At 35.0% G+C, this 15,544-nt stretch overlaps 1 protein-coding gene and 1 long non-coding RNA gene across 6 annotated transcripts in view; one reads left to right on the forward strand and one right to left on the reverse strand.

Annotated features, from left to right (window-relative positions):
• The window catches only part of LOC110126136 (uncharacterized), a 120,178-nt gene that overhangs the window by 89,364 nt on the left and 15,270 nt on the right, over window positions 1-15,544 (forward strand). The gene's annotated exons all lie outside the window — the stretch shown is intronic.
• Window positions 1-15,544, reverse strand: part of GALNT13 (polypeptide N-acetylgalactosaminyltransferase 13) — a 600,481-nt gene that overhangs the window by 2,236 nt on the left and 582,701 nt on the right. For 3 of the 5 annotated variants that reach the window (XM_070476181.1, XM_070476180.1, XM_070476183.1), the window contains 2 exons: window positions 12,618-12,752; window positions 2,080-2,276 (listed from right to left, as the gene is read on the reverse strand). The exons of 1 other annotated variant lie outside the window; for it this stretch is intronic. In XM_070476181.1, coding sequence (XP_070332282.1) covers window positions 2,088-2,276; window positions 12,618-12,752 — 324 coding nt within the window. In that variant the 3' untranslated portion in view covers window positions 2,080-2,087. The remainder of the gene's footprint in view (window positions 1-2,079; window positions 2,277-12,617; window positions 12,753-15,544) is intronic. One more of the 5 variants, XM_070476182.1, reaches the window with a different exon arrangement.

The raw sequence follows: 15,544 nt of genomic DNA on the forward strand, positions 1-15,544 counted from the left end.
TTGTTACATACCTGAGGTCCTTTGTGTATATATGTCCTTTTCCAAAAAAGCCACTTACCCTTGTATGCTTCTATTAGATCCTTTTAAAAAATATGTATATGACTTTAAGGATTAGATTGAATATGTATTGTCAACTACACATATAATGATAACTTCTAAAACATTAGTATTGTTTAAAAAATTTTTTTGAAGAAATTCATTAGTAGTCAAAAGCCACTGCTGTTAAGATAACAACCGACCAAGGAAAGTATTCTCCTTTTCAGTGTAGTGGGGCAGAAAGATCAGTCATTTTAGGTAGGGTTAGATAGCCATAAATGTGAATTTCTGCTCCCCAAGTTACTAGCTATGAAGATTTGGGCAAGCTACTAAATCATTCTGAAGACTTAGATTCCTTCAGATGCTTAGTTATACTTACTATATATATATGTAATTATACTTAATATATATATATTATTATACTTACTATATATACTTATTGTGTGTGTGTATATATATATATATATATATATATATATATATATATATATATAAATGCTGTTTTCTCTACTGCTTAAAATATCTGACCTGTAGTCAACTGTCTGTGATCTCTTGCCAACCCGATAAGGGTAAAATTGTTGACTATAATATGTTTAAAGGCATAGTTATGGTAAACGTGACCTTTGACTGATTTACTGCATCTTCATCTGATAAACTGCATTATAATACCTGACAGGAAGCCAAGTAGTGGACTTTTCTAAGTGCAAAGTGTACTTTTGCATATTCCCTGGGTTTTGGGCAGCTGTTAGAGATATTGTCTCCTTTGAGGCATAGGCTATTACACCAGGGTAGTTTTCCACAACCGCTTGATGTGACTCGCATGGCCTTGCTCAGGGCTATCACCTGTGGAGAAGCTTGCTCTCATGAGTATATAAACTGCTGTGGAACTTTTGCAGAGTCTGAGAGAAGCAAGTTGTGGTTTCTGCCCTTGCATTCTGTAAGTTGACTTGGAAGATTAAATAGTTAAATCTGAGAGGACCACTTGATGGGCATTGTACTTTCCAATGTTTCTTTGAAAACAAATGAAGATGATAAATGTAGATTGTCTTGTATACAAGTTCTCTTTGTGCAAAAAGTCCAGACTTTGCCAGCTTTCCAATGCATGTTTGGAATGCCCTTGTCTCAAGTGTAAGCCTAATCTAAACAACACACCTCCTTTCTCCTCCGCTCCTCCCCATGCTTCCATTTCCAATCTTGTCACAAGTATTCCAAGCTCAATTGTGTCTTCTATTATCAATCTTTTATTATTGATCTGAACCAGACCAACTCCCTGACTTTCTGTGTGTTCACATAGGGAAGAATTGGACATTATGATAGGTTTTATTTACAGTACAATAATCCCCTTAAAATCAAGAACCAGGACAGATACATATTTGTACTCTTTACAAGAATGCCATACCAGTTTTTTGACTTGAACTGAATAATGGTTTATATTATTGCCTACTGTGAAGATATTCACAATCACACAAGTCAGAAATGGAAGTACAGTTCTTAAAAGCTTTTATTATTATATCGCTTAAGTAACCACAGAAAGTGCTTAGAAATAATTTACTTCATAAAGTTTTTGAAAATTAGTCTTCAATAATGCATTTGTTTCCAGTTAAAATAGTAAATTTTAGAAAGGATATGTTATATTTTCACACAATGTAGCTGAATAAAAATTAACAAAATTTAATAATTTCATCCTTCTAAAAATAATTTTTGGCTATGTTGTTTTTTTATTTTTTCAGCTGTAATACAAAATCTCCTGTCATATAGACATGGGTATAGTTAGCCTAAAAAGAGCTTATATGCCATTTTGTAATTCCATCATTTATGCTTATGTATATTTGAAATATGGAAAAAACTGGAAATACCTATTGATAATAAGCAAATACCACTTAATATATGCAGCCTCCAAAGTAATGAGCACCTAAAGATGAAAAATAGCTCCATGGAGAAATAACATACAGATTTTTAAAACACATTTTAAAGAAGTAAGTTCAGATTTCAATACACAGCATAACAAAAACACTAAAATTTTATAAAGTCTGCAATACAAACCTCCAAAATTATTTGAGAAAGTAATCAGTAGAATTCTTAAAAATATTTCTAAAAATTTCCATTCTTGTATAGTTTCTTAGAAGCCATTTTTGCAAAGGGCTATCATTACATATTTCCACAGCGGGCTGTTGGGAGCCATCAGCTACTTTGCTTATTGAGAGACAGGACTGGGTGATTATGTGAAGAAGAGTGTGGGTCTGTTTGACAAAGAAAATAATGAATAATGACAAAATCAAGTACAAAGGCAGTAATAAATCAGTCATTCTCAGCAATATACAATTTCTACTGGGTAAGCACGGAAGGCACATATCACACTAATTTCATTCATGGAACTTTGAGCCACATCCGTTCAGTAGGAGCAACTGAAGATAAGACTGAGAATATGGAGAAGCGCCTGAGATCAAATGGTGAAACATTTGAGACAAAAGTTTATTTTGGATAGAAAACGTTACATGCTTAGTGTTCATCCCAGCAATAAAATGCTCTTAGCATTAAATGAGTTATTTTTCTCTAGGTACTTCAGACAAAACCTTAACCAGAGGAAATTCGAAATCTGAAATAATCCTTTTGAGATGTTATTTTTCATTTTAAAAAACACATAAAACATTTAGTGCTTTCATTTGTTTGAAAAAAAAATATTTTTTTCCTTAGTATTCTGTATAGAAGAGATACCAATTGTTAATATTTTTTTCTAGTAATTTTAATCACTTTTATGTAATTGAGCTCATCTAGTTAAATAGGCCTCACTTTATATTATGGGCATCATTTTTAAAGTTAACTATTCTAAAAACCTAAAAAATAATTTCTACAGAGGAGACTTGCCAAAAATCATTTAACTCTCCATTGGGGATATGCAGTTTGGAGCTACTAGGAGGAATGCTGGGATAAACATCTCTGAACATCTCTCTCCATGTGTATCTCGTTTCTTTACAGAGGATTCTTAGAAGTGAAATCCCAAGATCAAAAGGTATGAACATTTTAATATGTGTTAGCAAAATAAAAAATCTATTAAACATCTATAATAATTATTTTGTAATAATAGCAGCAGCTTTATTGTGTTTACTATATATCAGAATACTGTATTTGTGTCAGTTTCACTGCATCTGCATTAGTACTGTGTGTTGCCACTATAAATATTTCTTGACATATGGACAGGATAAAGAATGATATGGATAAAAGAACACATGTGAAATGACTTTTTATAGTTATTTAGTGGTTTTTCATATTTATTTAAAATAACTTCTTTTTCATCTTCATTGGTTAATTTCTATTTTTCCTATACTCTTTATACAGGACTGTGGATATGTTCATATTAGGTATACATTTTTTCTTTTAAATACTCCTTTTAAGCATACCAGCCCTTGTCATATTTATTGCAAATGCCTCTGACAACTTTAGGAAACTGTCATATTAACTCAGTTTTGAAGGCAATATGACATACAGGCTGACAAGCAGCATACTGCCAAATATCATTTTGAATGGCATGATTTAAAATATTGACTAGAACAGGGAAATATGAACCCTAAGCTAGTATTGTTTTTTGTTTATAATATAGTATTACTTAATTATTCTTTACTAAAGTATGGAACATTATTTCCTAGGATTTACAAAATTTCAATCATACTATTTTAAGATGCATAAGAAAAGTAATAATTCCTGTCTTTAAACATAATTTTTCTATCTAAGACAAGGTGTGTCATGGAGTATTTCCAACTGTACCCCTTTAAAGATACAATTAGAGCTGGAAGCCAATTGGAAACAGGCTGGGGAAACAATTTTGGTGGCAAAATATGAATTATAAAATTAGGTAATACCTTTGTACCTTTGGATTAAAAAGCACTAAGTAAAAAATTTAATATTTTAATGCACAAATAGAAATGACTGCATGGTTGATTGAAAAACCAACCATACAGGTCTCAATTTAAAAGATGCCATACTAAAAGTTTGAAATGAAATTAATTATTGCTATATATAATGATAAAGTAAGAATAAACTTGGACTATCATATTTAATTTAGTAGCAAAAGCAATAGGATTTCCCCTATTGATCAAGTACAGAATAATGATTATTTAAATATTAATATAGTAAAGTTCTTATTCAAAATGTTAAGTATTATCTCCCAACAAGGTGATCTGTGCATTTGTTATAATAGAATATAAGTATTAAATAAGTCTGTAAGTGTATTTAATAAGCAAGAACTAAAAACAATACTAAACTACTGAAATTCCTATTCACTAATTGTTTCTAATAATACATAAATCACAGCTATGGGTCAGTAGAACTATGAAAATATAATACTTGTCTGATATACACAGCCTTCAAAAAGTAAATCAAGCCACTATTTTTATTAGGAATGCTACTCAGGGAATTGCCTGCGTTGGCAACTATAGATGACTTACCTGGAAATTATATTCCCATTTACCTGCTTTCTGATAAAGGTAAATAAAAGAGGAGTTGTTAAAAATCTAAATATAAGCTTCTGTGATTTCAGTAAATATCATCCCACATATTTAACCTACTAAAGAAAATTCCTGATATTGTGATTCTGGGAAACATTTGATACAGATGGATATCAAATTCACAACAAGTATTTTCTCAGTCAATTTGCTCTGTTGCATGAGACACAAGGCTTATTTTTAGCATCATATTTTGTTCCCTTTTTTCCTTTGTTGCACAGTGTTTGTGGAACATAAGTGTTCTGTTCTAAAATTAGATTCTCACACTGTATGTAGCAGCCTGGGTGTTCAAAAAGAAATGTTACTTTGTGCACTTATTGCAGTAAAATGTAAATTTCAAATGGATTGGAACACAGTTGCAACTAAATAGGATAATATAACAAAACCTGAATAAGAGAATGGATGGATGACAGACCTTTATAACAGTAATCTTAAAAATATTTCAGGGAGATGAAATTTCGTCTTTTTTCTTTTAACCCTGTGGCAGTGGGCTTTTATTACACCAAAGTGTTCAAGTAATGTATTCAAGAGTTCTGGACCAGGTGGGGATCTTTCAGTTGTGCTGATGATGCTTTGGTTGCCTCCAAAATGAACACATCTGGCCAGGTATAAAGTGGTACTGAATTAATTTCATGGTTGTGCTGTTTAAGAAATATTTAGTTAAGAAAGTGGGAGACTGTATTTCAAAGGAAAGTTGGCCAAAGATATGTATTTATTACCAACATTTGCTTTAGTTTCATTCAAATAAAATGTGAAATGATTATATATTAATATATTATGAATATGTATGGCTAAAATTGGTAAACAGTCAGACCATGTTGACAAAGTAGTGTTATGACTTACCATTTATCTAAACAGACAATATTTACTGCAGCACATCTTTCCGATTATTTAGGAAAGAAGGAATTCTGTGTGAATACAATTTGGTACCAAAATAATTGATAGTATTTAACTATTTCTTTCATTTGTAATACTGTACAGTTAGCTTATCAGATCCAGACATGCTGGGGACCTGGGACCCTTTGCTGCGGTGCTTGCACCTGGACAAACACTTCTGAGCTGCAGATTAAGGAGCTAAAAATAGAGCTGCATACATGTGCAGTTGGAATAAATTATGAACAAAAAGATACAAAAAGACCAAAAAACAGGGAGCAAAAGCAGGGTACTACGCATGCCCCCTGCATAATACCATCAAAGGGGTGGGCAAAACACCTAAGCCACCCCTCTAGCCTGACCCTTGGACACACCCTCACCTCCATCTCATGTAAAGATCCCCCCACCAGAGAGCTAGAAAGAAAAACAGTTACTTGTTTTCACTCTCTTCTGTGACCTCCTGGGGGATGGGGTGAGCTTTTTACTTACATGGGGTAAGGGTGTGCTTTTGTTCCTGGCTGTTCAGAGGTGGCCAGTTGGGTTTGTGGTCCATAATTTGCCCCAGCTATGAATGCATGCAATTGTTTCTAGTCTCTTATCGTTACTTTGTGATTTGTAGATGGAGGAGACATTTGTCTAGGTGCAGGCATCATTACACCACTGCACCAAAGGGTCTCAGGTCCCGGGCTGCGTCAAGAACATCAGTCAGGAAGCAGTGTAGTGTAGTGGAAAGATTGCTTAATTTAGTGCCAGAAACTTGGGCTGTTCACATTTAGGTAAGGAATTTAAACCACACTAAGCTTTGTTTTATTGATGTGAAAAATACAAATAATAATATCTTATAGGACTATTGTAAGAATTGCCGTAGACAATTGATCAAATTAGACACTCAGAAAAACTTTTCTTCTCTCTCTTTCCCCCCAGTCACTTAAAAAGTAAACAAACCAAAGCAGCTGGATACACTCAATGTTTTGAGGCTTTATGATACCGTTTCAGTTTTTCTCTGTATATCTGAACAGTTCTACCTGTGACTTGCTTTTATAAGATTGAAATGACTATGGAAGATAAGGTGATGGAATAGTTCAGTTGTGCACACTGTGAGATTCACAGTTGTGCTGATAACTAGCTTTCTTGGATTACTTAGCTCTGCTGTGCTTAGTCGCTCAGTCATGTCTGACTCTTTGTGACCCCATGGACCCCCTCCAGGCTCCTCTGTTCATGGAGATTCTCCAGGCAAGAATACGGAGTGGGTTCCCATGCACTCCTCCAGGGGATCTTCTCAACCCAGGGATTGAACCTAGGTCTCCAGCGTTGCTGGCCGATTCTTTACCATCTGAGCCACCAGGGAAGCCCTTTGACTAGGACCTAAATCTGCTGGTGGTATAATTTCTCTGCTTTAGCTTTCTTCTGATAAATGCTAGAAGGAGAGAACTTTAAGGTATATTTCAGCTCTATAATCGTGAACTGCATCAAACTTTATTCTGCTTTGAAAGTGTACCACCTCATAGGTTTGTCAAAGAATAAATTTGCCCATCATAGCCATTTATAAAGACTTAGAGAAATAGCAAGGGCATTTAACCACTTTCCACTGGTTGAAAGCCTTGTCTTTTTCTAAAATGTATTTATTTATTGTTTTTCCTAGTTTTGCAATATTTTTCAATAGTGCATATAAAAAGACTAAGAAACATAACCAGATGTTTGGGAACTGTCTAGACTTTTCCTTCTCAAACTCTTTAACATCTCCGTAAATGACTTGGGGATTTTGTTAAAATACAGGTTCTGATTTAGTGTGTTTAGAGTGATCTCTCACATACCTAATATCTAACAAGTTCCCAGGTGATGTTGCTAGTCCTGGAATTACACTTTGGCTAGCAATGGTTGAGACTATTTTGTAGACTAAAGAGATCATAAACCTAAAACTGAAAAGGCAATTATGAAAATTAAATATTTCAGTTTCATTTACAAAAATCATCTCTTTTTGCTGACTATACACAAATAAAATCAGTGATTTCTTTCAAAGCTGAAATTCTAAAAAGGCAGTGCATTATTTCTGTCAGTCAGTTCATCAGTTCAGTCGCTCAGTGGTGTCCGACTCTTTGCGACCCCATGAACCGCAGCACGCCAGGCCTCCCTGTCCATCACCAACTCCCAGAGTCCACCCAAACCCATGTCCATCGAGTTGGTGATGCCATCCAGCCATCTCATCCTCTGTCATACCTTTCTCCTCCTGCCCTCAATCTTTCCCAGCATCAGGGTCTTTTCAAATGAGTCACCTCTTTGCATCAGGTGGCCAAAGTATGAGTTTCAGCTTCAACATCAGTCCTTCCAGTGAACACCCAGGACTGATCTCCTTCAGGATGGACTGGCTGGATCTCCTTGCAGTCCAAGGGACTCTCAAGAGTCTTCTCCAACACCACAGTTTAAAAGCATCAATTCTTCAGTGCTCAGCTTTTTTTATAGTCCCACTCTCAGATCCATACATGATCACTGGAAAAACAATAGCCTTGACTAGGCGGACCTTTTTTGGCAAGGTTATGTCTCTGCTTTTTAATATGCTGTCTAGGTTAGTCATAACTTTCCTTCTGAGGAGTAAGTGTCTTTTAATTTCATGGCTACAATCACCATCTGCAGTGATTTTGGAGCCCAGAAAAGTAAAGTCAGCCAGTTTCCACTGTTTCCCCGTCTATTTGCCATGAAGTGATGGGACTGAATGCCATGATCTTATTTTCTGAATGTTGAGCTCTAAGCCAACTTTTTCACTCTCCTCTTTCACTTTCATCAAGAGGCTCTTTAGTTCTTCTTCACTTTCTGCAATAAGGGTGGTGTCATCTGCATATCTGAGGTTATTGATATTTCTCTTGGCAATCTTGATTCCAGCTTGTGCTTCTTCCAGCCCAGAGTTTCTCATGATGTACTCTGCATATAAGTTAAATAAGTAGGGTGACAATATAAACCTTTGATGTACTCCTTTTCCTATTTAGAACCAGTCTGTTGTTCCATGTCCAGTTCTAACTGTTGCTTCTTGATCTGCATACAGGTTTCTCAAGAGGCAGGTCAGGTGGTCTGGTATTCCCATCTCTTTCAGAATTTTCCACAGTTTATTGTGATCCACACAGTCAAAGGCTTTGGCATAGTATAAAGCAGAAATAGATGTTTTTCTGGAGCTTTCTTGCTTTTTCGATTCAGCGGATGTTGGCAATTTGATCTCTGGTTCCTCTGCCTTTTCTAAAACCAGCTTGAACATCTGGAAGTTCACAGTTATGTATTGCTGAAGGCTGACTTGAAAAATTTGAGCATTACTTTACTAGCGTGTGAGATGAGTGCAGTTGTGCAGTAGTTTAAGCATTCTTTGGCATTGCCTTTCTTTGGGTCTGGAATGAACACTGACCTTTTCCAGTACTGTGGCCACTGCTGAGTTTTCCAAATTTGCTGACATATTGAGTGCAGCACTTTCACAGCATCATCTTTCAGGATTTGAAATAGCTCAACTGGAATTCCATCACCTCCACAAGCTTTGTTCATAGTGATACTTCCTACAGCCCACTTGACTTCACATTCCAGGATGTCGGGCTCTGGGTAAGTGTGCGTGATCACACCATCGTGATTATCTAGGTCGTGAAGATCTTTTCTGTACAGTTCTTTTGTATATTCTTGCCAGCTCTTCTTAATATCTCTGCTTCTGTTAGATCCATACCATTTGTGTCCTTTATTGAGCCCATCTTTGCATGAAATGTTCCCTTGGTATCTCTCATTTTCTTTTTTTTATTTTATTTTATTTTTTCATTTTCTTGAAGAGATCTCTAGTCTTTACCATTCTATTGTTTTCCTCTATTTCTTTGCATTGATCACTGAGGAAGGCTTTCTTATTTCTCCTTGCTATTCTTTGGAACTCTGCATTCAAATGGGTATATCTTTTCTTTTCTCCTTTGCTTTTTGCTTCTCTTCTTTTCATAGCTATTTGTAAGGCCTCCTCAGACAGCCATTTTGCTTTTTTGCATTTCTTTTTCCTGGGGATGGTCTTGATTCCTGTTTCCTGTACAACGTCATGATCCTCCCATAATTCATCAGGCACTCTGTCTATCAGATCTAATCCCTTGAATCTATTTCTCACTTCCACTATATAGTCATAAGAGATTTGATTTAGGTCATAATTGAATGGTCTAGTGGTTTTCCCCACTTTCTTCCATTTAAGTCTGAACTTGGCAATAAGGAGTTCATGATCTGAGCCACAGTCAGCTCCAAGTCTTGTTTTTGCTGACTGTATAGAGTGTCTCCATCTTTTGCTGCAAAGAATATAATCAATCTGATTTCGGTGTTGACCATCTTGTGATGGCCATGTGTAGGGTCTTGTGTTTTTGGAAGAGGGTGTTTGCTATGACCAGTGTGTTCTCTTGGCAGAACTCTATTAGCCTTTGTCCTGCTTCATTCTGTACTCCGAGGCCAAATTTGCCTGTTACTCCAGGTGTTTCTTGACTTCCTACTTTTGCACTCCAGTCCCCTATAATGAAAAGGATATCTCTTTTGGGTGTTAGTTCTAGAAGGTCTTGTAGTTATCCATAGAACCATTCAACTTCAGCTTTTTCAGCATTACTGGTCTGGGCATAGGCTTGGATTACCATGATATTGAATGGTTTGCCTTGGAAATGAACAGAGATCATTCTGTCCTTTTTGAGATTGCATCCAAGTACTGCATTTCGGACTCTCTTGTTGACTATGATGGCTACTCCATTTCTTCTAAGGGATTCCTGCCCACAGTAGCAGATATAGTGGTCATCTGAGTTAAACTCACCCATTCCAGTCCATCTTAGTTTGCTGATTCCTAGAATGTCGACATTCACTCTTGCCATCTCCTGTTTGACCACTTCCAATTTGCCTTGATTCATGGACCTGACATTCCAGGTTCCTATGAAATATTGCTCTTTACAGCATCGACCTTGCTTCTATCACCATCCCACCCACAACTGGGTGGTGTTTTTGCTTTTGCTCCATCCCTTCATTCTTTCTGGAGTTATTTCTCCACTGATCTCCAGTAGCATATTGGGCACCTACCGACCTGGGGAGTTCATCTTTCAGTGTCCTGTCTTTTTGCCTTTTCATACTATCATGGGGTTCTTTAGGCAAGAATACTGAAGTGGTTTGCTTTTCCCTTCTCTAGTGGACCACATTATTTCTATAATTATTCTATTTTCATGTGTCTTCTCTACATTATGACTTCTACATTTTTTTAACTTGGCAAATGAAGTTGTATTATTTAAAATCTTAGTTTTAGACGTGTTGAACATCATAATTTTGAAAACTAACAGTAAATTTAGCTATGAATATAATTATTAAGATGAATGAATTACATTTCAGAATACTTATGGCATATTATAAGCTTTATCATGTGTCTTTCCTATTACAGTGCTCTAAAATACTACAGTAGAATAAGTACTAGTTATCCAAAATAGTAAGTTTACAATAAAACCATGTATTAGCTGAAGCTACCTAATTTTTTTTTTTTTTTACCTTTCCTTCAGAATCCCTAAATGCCTGAATAATCTTGCTACTGGATGATAAAAATATAAACAAGTATACACATATATAAACAATAGTTATTTCAAATATGAAGGAATTTGAATTATGACTTTAGAAGCTTTGTCACCCAAAAATTATAGAAAGTTTAAAGATTTGATGTGGTATTGTGAAATTCTTTACTCACTCATCTTACAAAAAATATATACATTCATTTCCCCCTTAATAAATGCTAGAAATTTGTTTTTTAGCACAAACCCCATAAAATCCTAGTTTCCTAGTGTAAACTAAAAACAACAAAACAACAAAAGGTTTTATTTTAAAACTTACAGCATTTTTCCTTTATTTGTACTTTTATCTGTATTTTTCCTTATTGGAGAGGTAAGAGGCTCAGGTTCCAGAACTGCCCACATGTATTATGGGGAGATACCATCCATCCTCACCCAATCTTAAAGGTTGGTGATGGATGGTAACAGTTGAAGAGAAAAACTTGGTGGTCAGACAGAGAAGATGAATAACATATTAGGAAGACAAAAGAATCCAAATGGAACACACTTGTGAAATATAGGACGAATTCAAGATATCTGTTTTTAATAATGTCCCAGAAGAAAAGTATTTGATGTCTCAGGAGCTTGATAATTTTGTATAAATTTAGAGCCTAATATCAAACCTACATAACTGGTTTCAAATCACATTAGAATTCAGTGTTTTCCTGATATTCCACTTAAGAAACTACAACGTCTTGCAAATTATATTGTCATTCAAAAAGTGTTTAAAAAGAAGACCTTGTTAAAATAACAATACCAACAACCCTGTAGTTTGCTTTTTAAAATGTTACTCCTGCAGAGTAGTACAGTCTTGCATAGAACACTGCATTTGTGAAATTCATTCACCTCTGTTGTATTATTTATCTTGTAAGAATAAAATTTACTCATCTTTAAATAAGTTACCAACCATTTAATGATGTGGGAAATGTAGCAGAGATAACCCATTCATTTTGCTAAGCAAAGAGAACTGAAAGAAACGCAGCTGTTTCCATTCCAGCTTCCTTATGCAGAGGAAAATATTTCTTTTTTATTAGCTCCATCTGATGGTTGATCTGGTTTTTACACACTGCCTGGCTATAAATTCCCAACAGTAATTTTATTGTTTTCTGTCCCTCTCTTCTATTATAAAAATGTGCTATATTGTAAAGATACTCCTTAGCTGAGAATGTACATAAGTAATTCATTGAATTCTGCAAATATTTACTAATATAAAGAATATTCATGCTAATCTTGTAGCTCTTTACTTTTTCCTTTAAGTTGAGAAGCATAAAGATCACAGATTACAGTAGTATAAAAGTTAACGTTTGAAAATATTACTAATACTGTCCTGTATGCACATCTTCATAGAGGACATGCAAACCTTTTAGCAGGGCATGGCCCATCCGTTACCTAATTTATGTTGAGCATGTTTTTGGTGCTAACAAATTTTAAGCACATAAAAATGGCTATTTTTCCTCGTTCATATTTTATACTAATGGCATAGTTTCGTAGAAACCTATTTGTGTGATATTCCACTTTAATGTTTTCAGCTGTGAGCCTGAGTGCTTGAAAGTGCAATTCTTTCAATGCAGAGAAAGTTAGCTTGAAGGATCAATATTTGAAATACATGACTGAGTCTAGCATTAAATAAGAAGTTAAGAAAATACTATACCTCAGCATCATACTCCCATAACTGATTTCCTCTCATATGGTGGCATTTTAACATGATTACAGGTCCATTGAGTCTAGAAACATCTAAGCACAAGTCATCGGTTCGGATTTCTTTGTCAGCAGTATAAGAAAATACCTGCAAATATAAAAGGCAGCTAATAAAATAATATCTTCTTTTAAAAAATGTTGCAGTATAGCAGATTTATCTGTGGAAGCTTTCATATCATATAAACTTGTGTTTTCAAATGACTCTGCTATGTGATCTTGAGAAAGCCAGTTCATCTTTCTGTGTTCTTTTCCTCAAAATACAAAATAGGTACCATGTCATGTGCTTTTTAAGGATTTTATGATCTCTCAGTTTAACAAACTAAATTATTATTGTTATTTTTGTAATTCTAACTTGTTTTACTTTTTTCTTTTATTTTTGTCAAATTGAATATTGATTTACAATGTTGTGTTAATCTCAGGTGTACAGCACAGTGATATGTGTGTGTATGTGTGTTCTTTCCCATCATAAGTTACGACATATTGAGTGTTATTCCCTGGGTTATGCAGTAGGTCTCTGTTGATTCTCTCTTTTGTGTATAGTAGTGTATATGTTAACCCAGACTCCTAATTTATCCCTCCCCACCCCATCCCTTTCGTCTTTGTTAACTAGAAGTTTGTTTTCCATGTCTGTGAGTCTGTTTTTGTTTTGGTCATTTGTATCATGTTTTAGATTCCACATATAAGTGATATATGTTAATTGTTTGGCTTCCTTTGTGGCTCAGCTGGTAAGAATCTGCCTGCAATTCTTATGCAGCAGACCTGGATTCGATTCCTGGGTTGAGAAGATCCCCTGGAGGAAGGAAAGGCTACCCACTCCAGTATTCTGGCCTGGAGAATTCCATGGACTGTGTATAGTCCATGGGGTTACAAAGAGTCAGATACGACCGAGCGACTTTCACTGTTGTCTGACTTACTTCACTTAGTATGATGATCTCTAGGTCCATCCATGTTGCTGCAAGTGACATTATTTAATTCTTTTTTAAGGCTGAGTAATATTTCTCTGTATATATTCATATACTGCATCCCCTTTATTCATTCCTCTGTCAATGGACATTTAGGCTGCTTCCAGGTCTTGGCTGTTGTAAATAGTGCTGCAGTGATTATTGGGGTGCATGTGTCTTTTCCAACTTGAGTTTTCATCTTTTCTGGATATGTGTCCAGGAGTGGGACTGCTGGATCATGTGATAGCTCTTCTTTTAGGTTTTAAAGGAATTTCCATACTGTTCTCCATAGTGGTAGTATCCATTTACATTCCCATCAACAGTGTATGAGGGTTCCTTTTTCTCCACCCTCTCTCCAGCAATTGCTTTTCAAAAACTTTACATGTTTTTGATGATAAGCCATTCTGACTAGCGTAAGGTGATATACCTCATTGTAGTTTTGATTTGCATTTGTCTCATGATTATGTTGAGCATCTTTTCATGTGCTCTTTGGCCATGTGAATGTCTTCTTTGGAGAAATGTCTATTTAGATCTTCTACCCGTTTTTGATTGGATTGTTTCTTTTTTTGGTATTGAGCTATAAGAACTGTTTACATATTTTAGAAATTAATCTCTTGTTGGTCTCATCATATGCAAATATTTTCTTCCAGTCTGTAGGTTGTCTTTTTGTTTGTTTTATGATTTCCTTTGATGTGCAAAAGTTTTTAAGTTTAACTAGGTCCCATTTGTTTATGGATTTGAAAAGGTATTGCTGTGATTTATGTGCTCTGCCTATGTTTTCCTCTAGAGTTTTATAGTACCCAGTTTTTTATTTCGGTGTTTAATCAATTTTGAGTTTAATTTTGTGTGTGGTGTTAGACAGTGTTAACTATACCTTATTACTTGTTGGCATTTGTTTTCCTGCACTGTATTTGCCTTATAAAGCTTATACAACAGACTCAATAAAGTAAAGTTTGTAAACTACATGGAGCTCCATTAAAGTTCTTGTTCCCACTACCATATGACCAATTCCCTAAGTCTAGAGACAATGATGTTTTTTCATCAATTTCCTTTCCATAACACAAGTACATCACATATATGTATGTGTTTAGTCACCAAGTTATGTCCAATTCTACATGACCCCACATCACATACATTTCCCTGTATATCACACCGATTAAGTATTGTCAGTGGATTTCTGAAGGTTGTAGAATTAACTCTAGCGATTTCTGTAAAGGCAGGGTCTATGTTTGTTTCTCACGTGGTTTTGGCTGGGCTTGACTATAATTCTTCTCAAAGTAAGAAATGTCAAGGCAGATGGTAGACTCAATGATAGCTAATTGAAACTGATACTATAATGTATATTATTTTGTTCCTAGTGTGAACTATTATAACATTGATTATTAAAGTTTCATGAGGGTTATTAAGTACATAATTACAAAAATTTTCTTTTGTTATGATAAGCATGCTTCTGTATTCTGTGAGTATTTATTTATTTTTTTGCAAAGAGGAAGTATGAGGAGGAAGTTCATTTCAAGGTCTTTTAATTTCCCAAAGCAGTATGATGAAATCTAAGGAAGTCAGCTCTACAGATCACTGATAAACTGAGTTCTAGTCTGTAAATTGGCTAAGTTAGTTTTGAAATGGTTACCTCTACAGAACTGCTACTCAGGGCTCCTAGGAAAGTCACAAGTACTGATAAGAGGAAGACGCAAAGTCAGTGATGGAACCCAAGTACCCTCTTAAATAGGCCAATGTCATAAAAGGAAAATTTTCACAAAGGTTATACATTCTGTTTAACAATATAAAAACTTGGGACATATATACAGTTCATTTACTTGAACAATATAAATTATATTGTAGATTTTATGTATTAAATTCAGAAAAAAATTTCGTGTCTTTGAAGTATCCTGTATATGTGTATATTTTTTGTTTATCCTTCTCATGGGAAAATGAGTAA

The sequence above is a fragment of the Odocoileus virginianus genome, chromosome 13, assembly GCF_023699985.2.
Source record: "Odocoileus virginianus isolate 20LAN1187 ecotype Illinois chromosome 13, Ovbor_1.2, whole genome shotgun sequence".
NCBI lineage: Eukaryota > Metazoa > Chordata > Mammalia > Artiodactyla > Cervidae > Odocoileus > Odocoileus virginianus.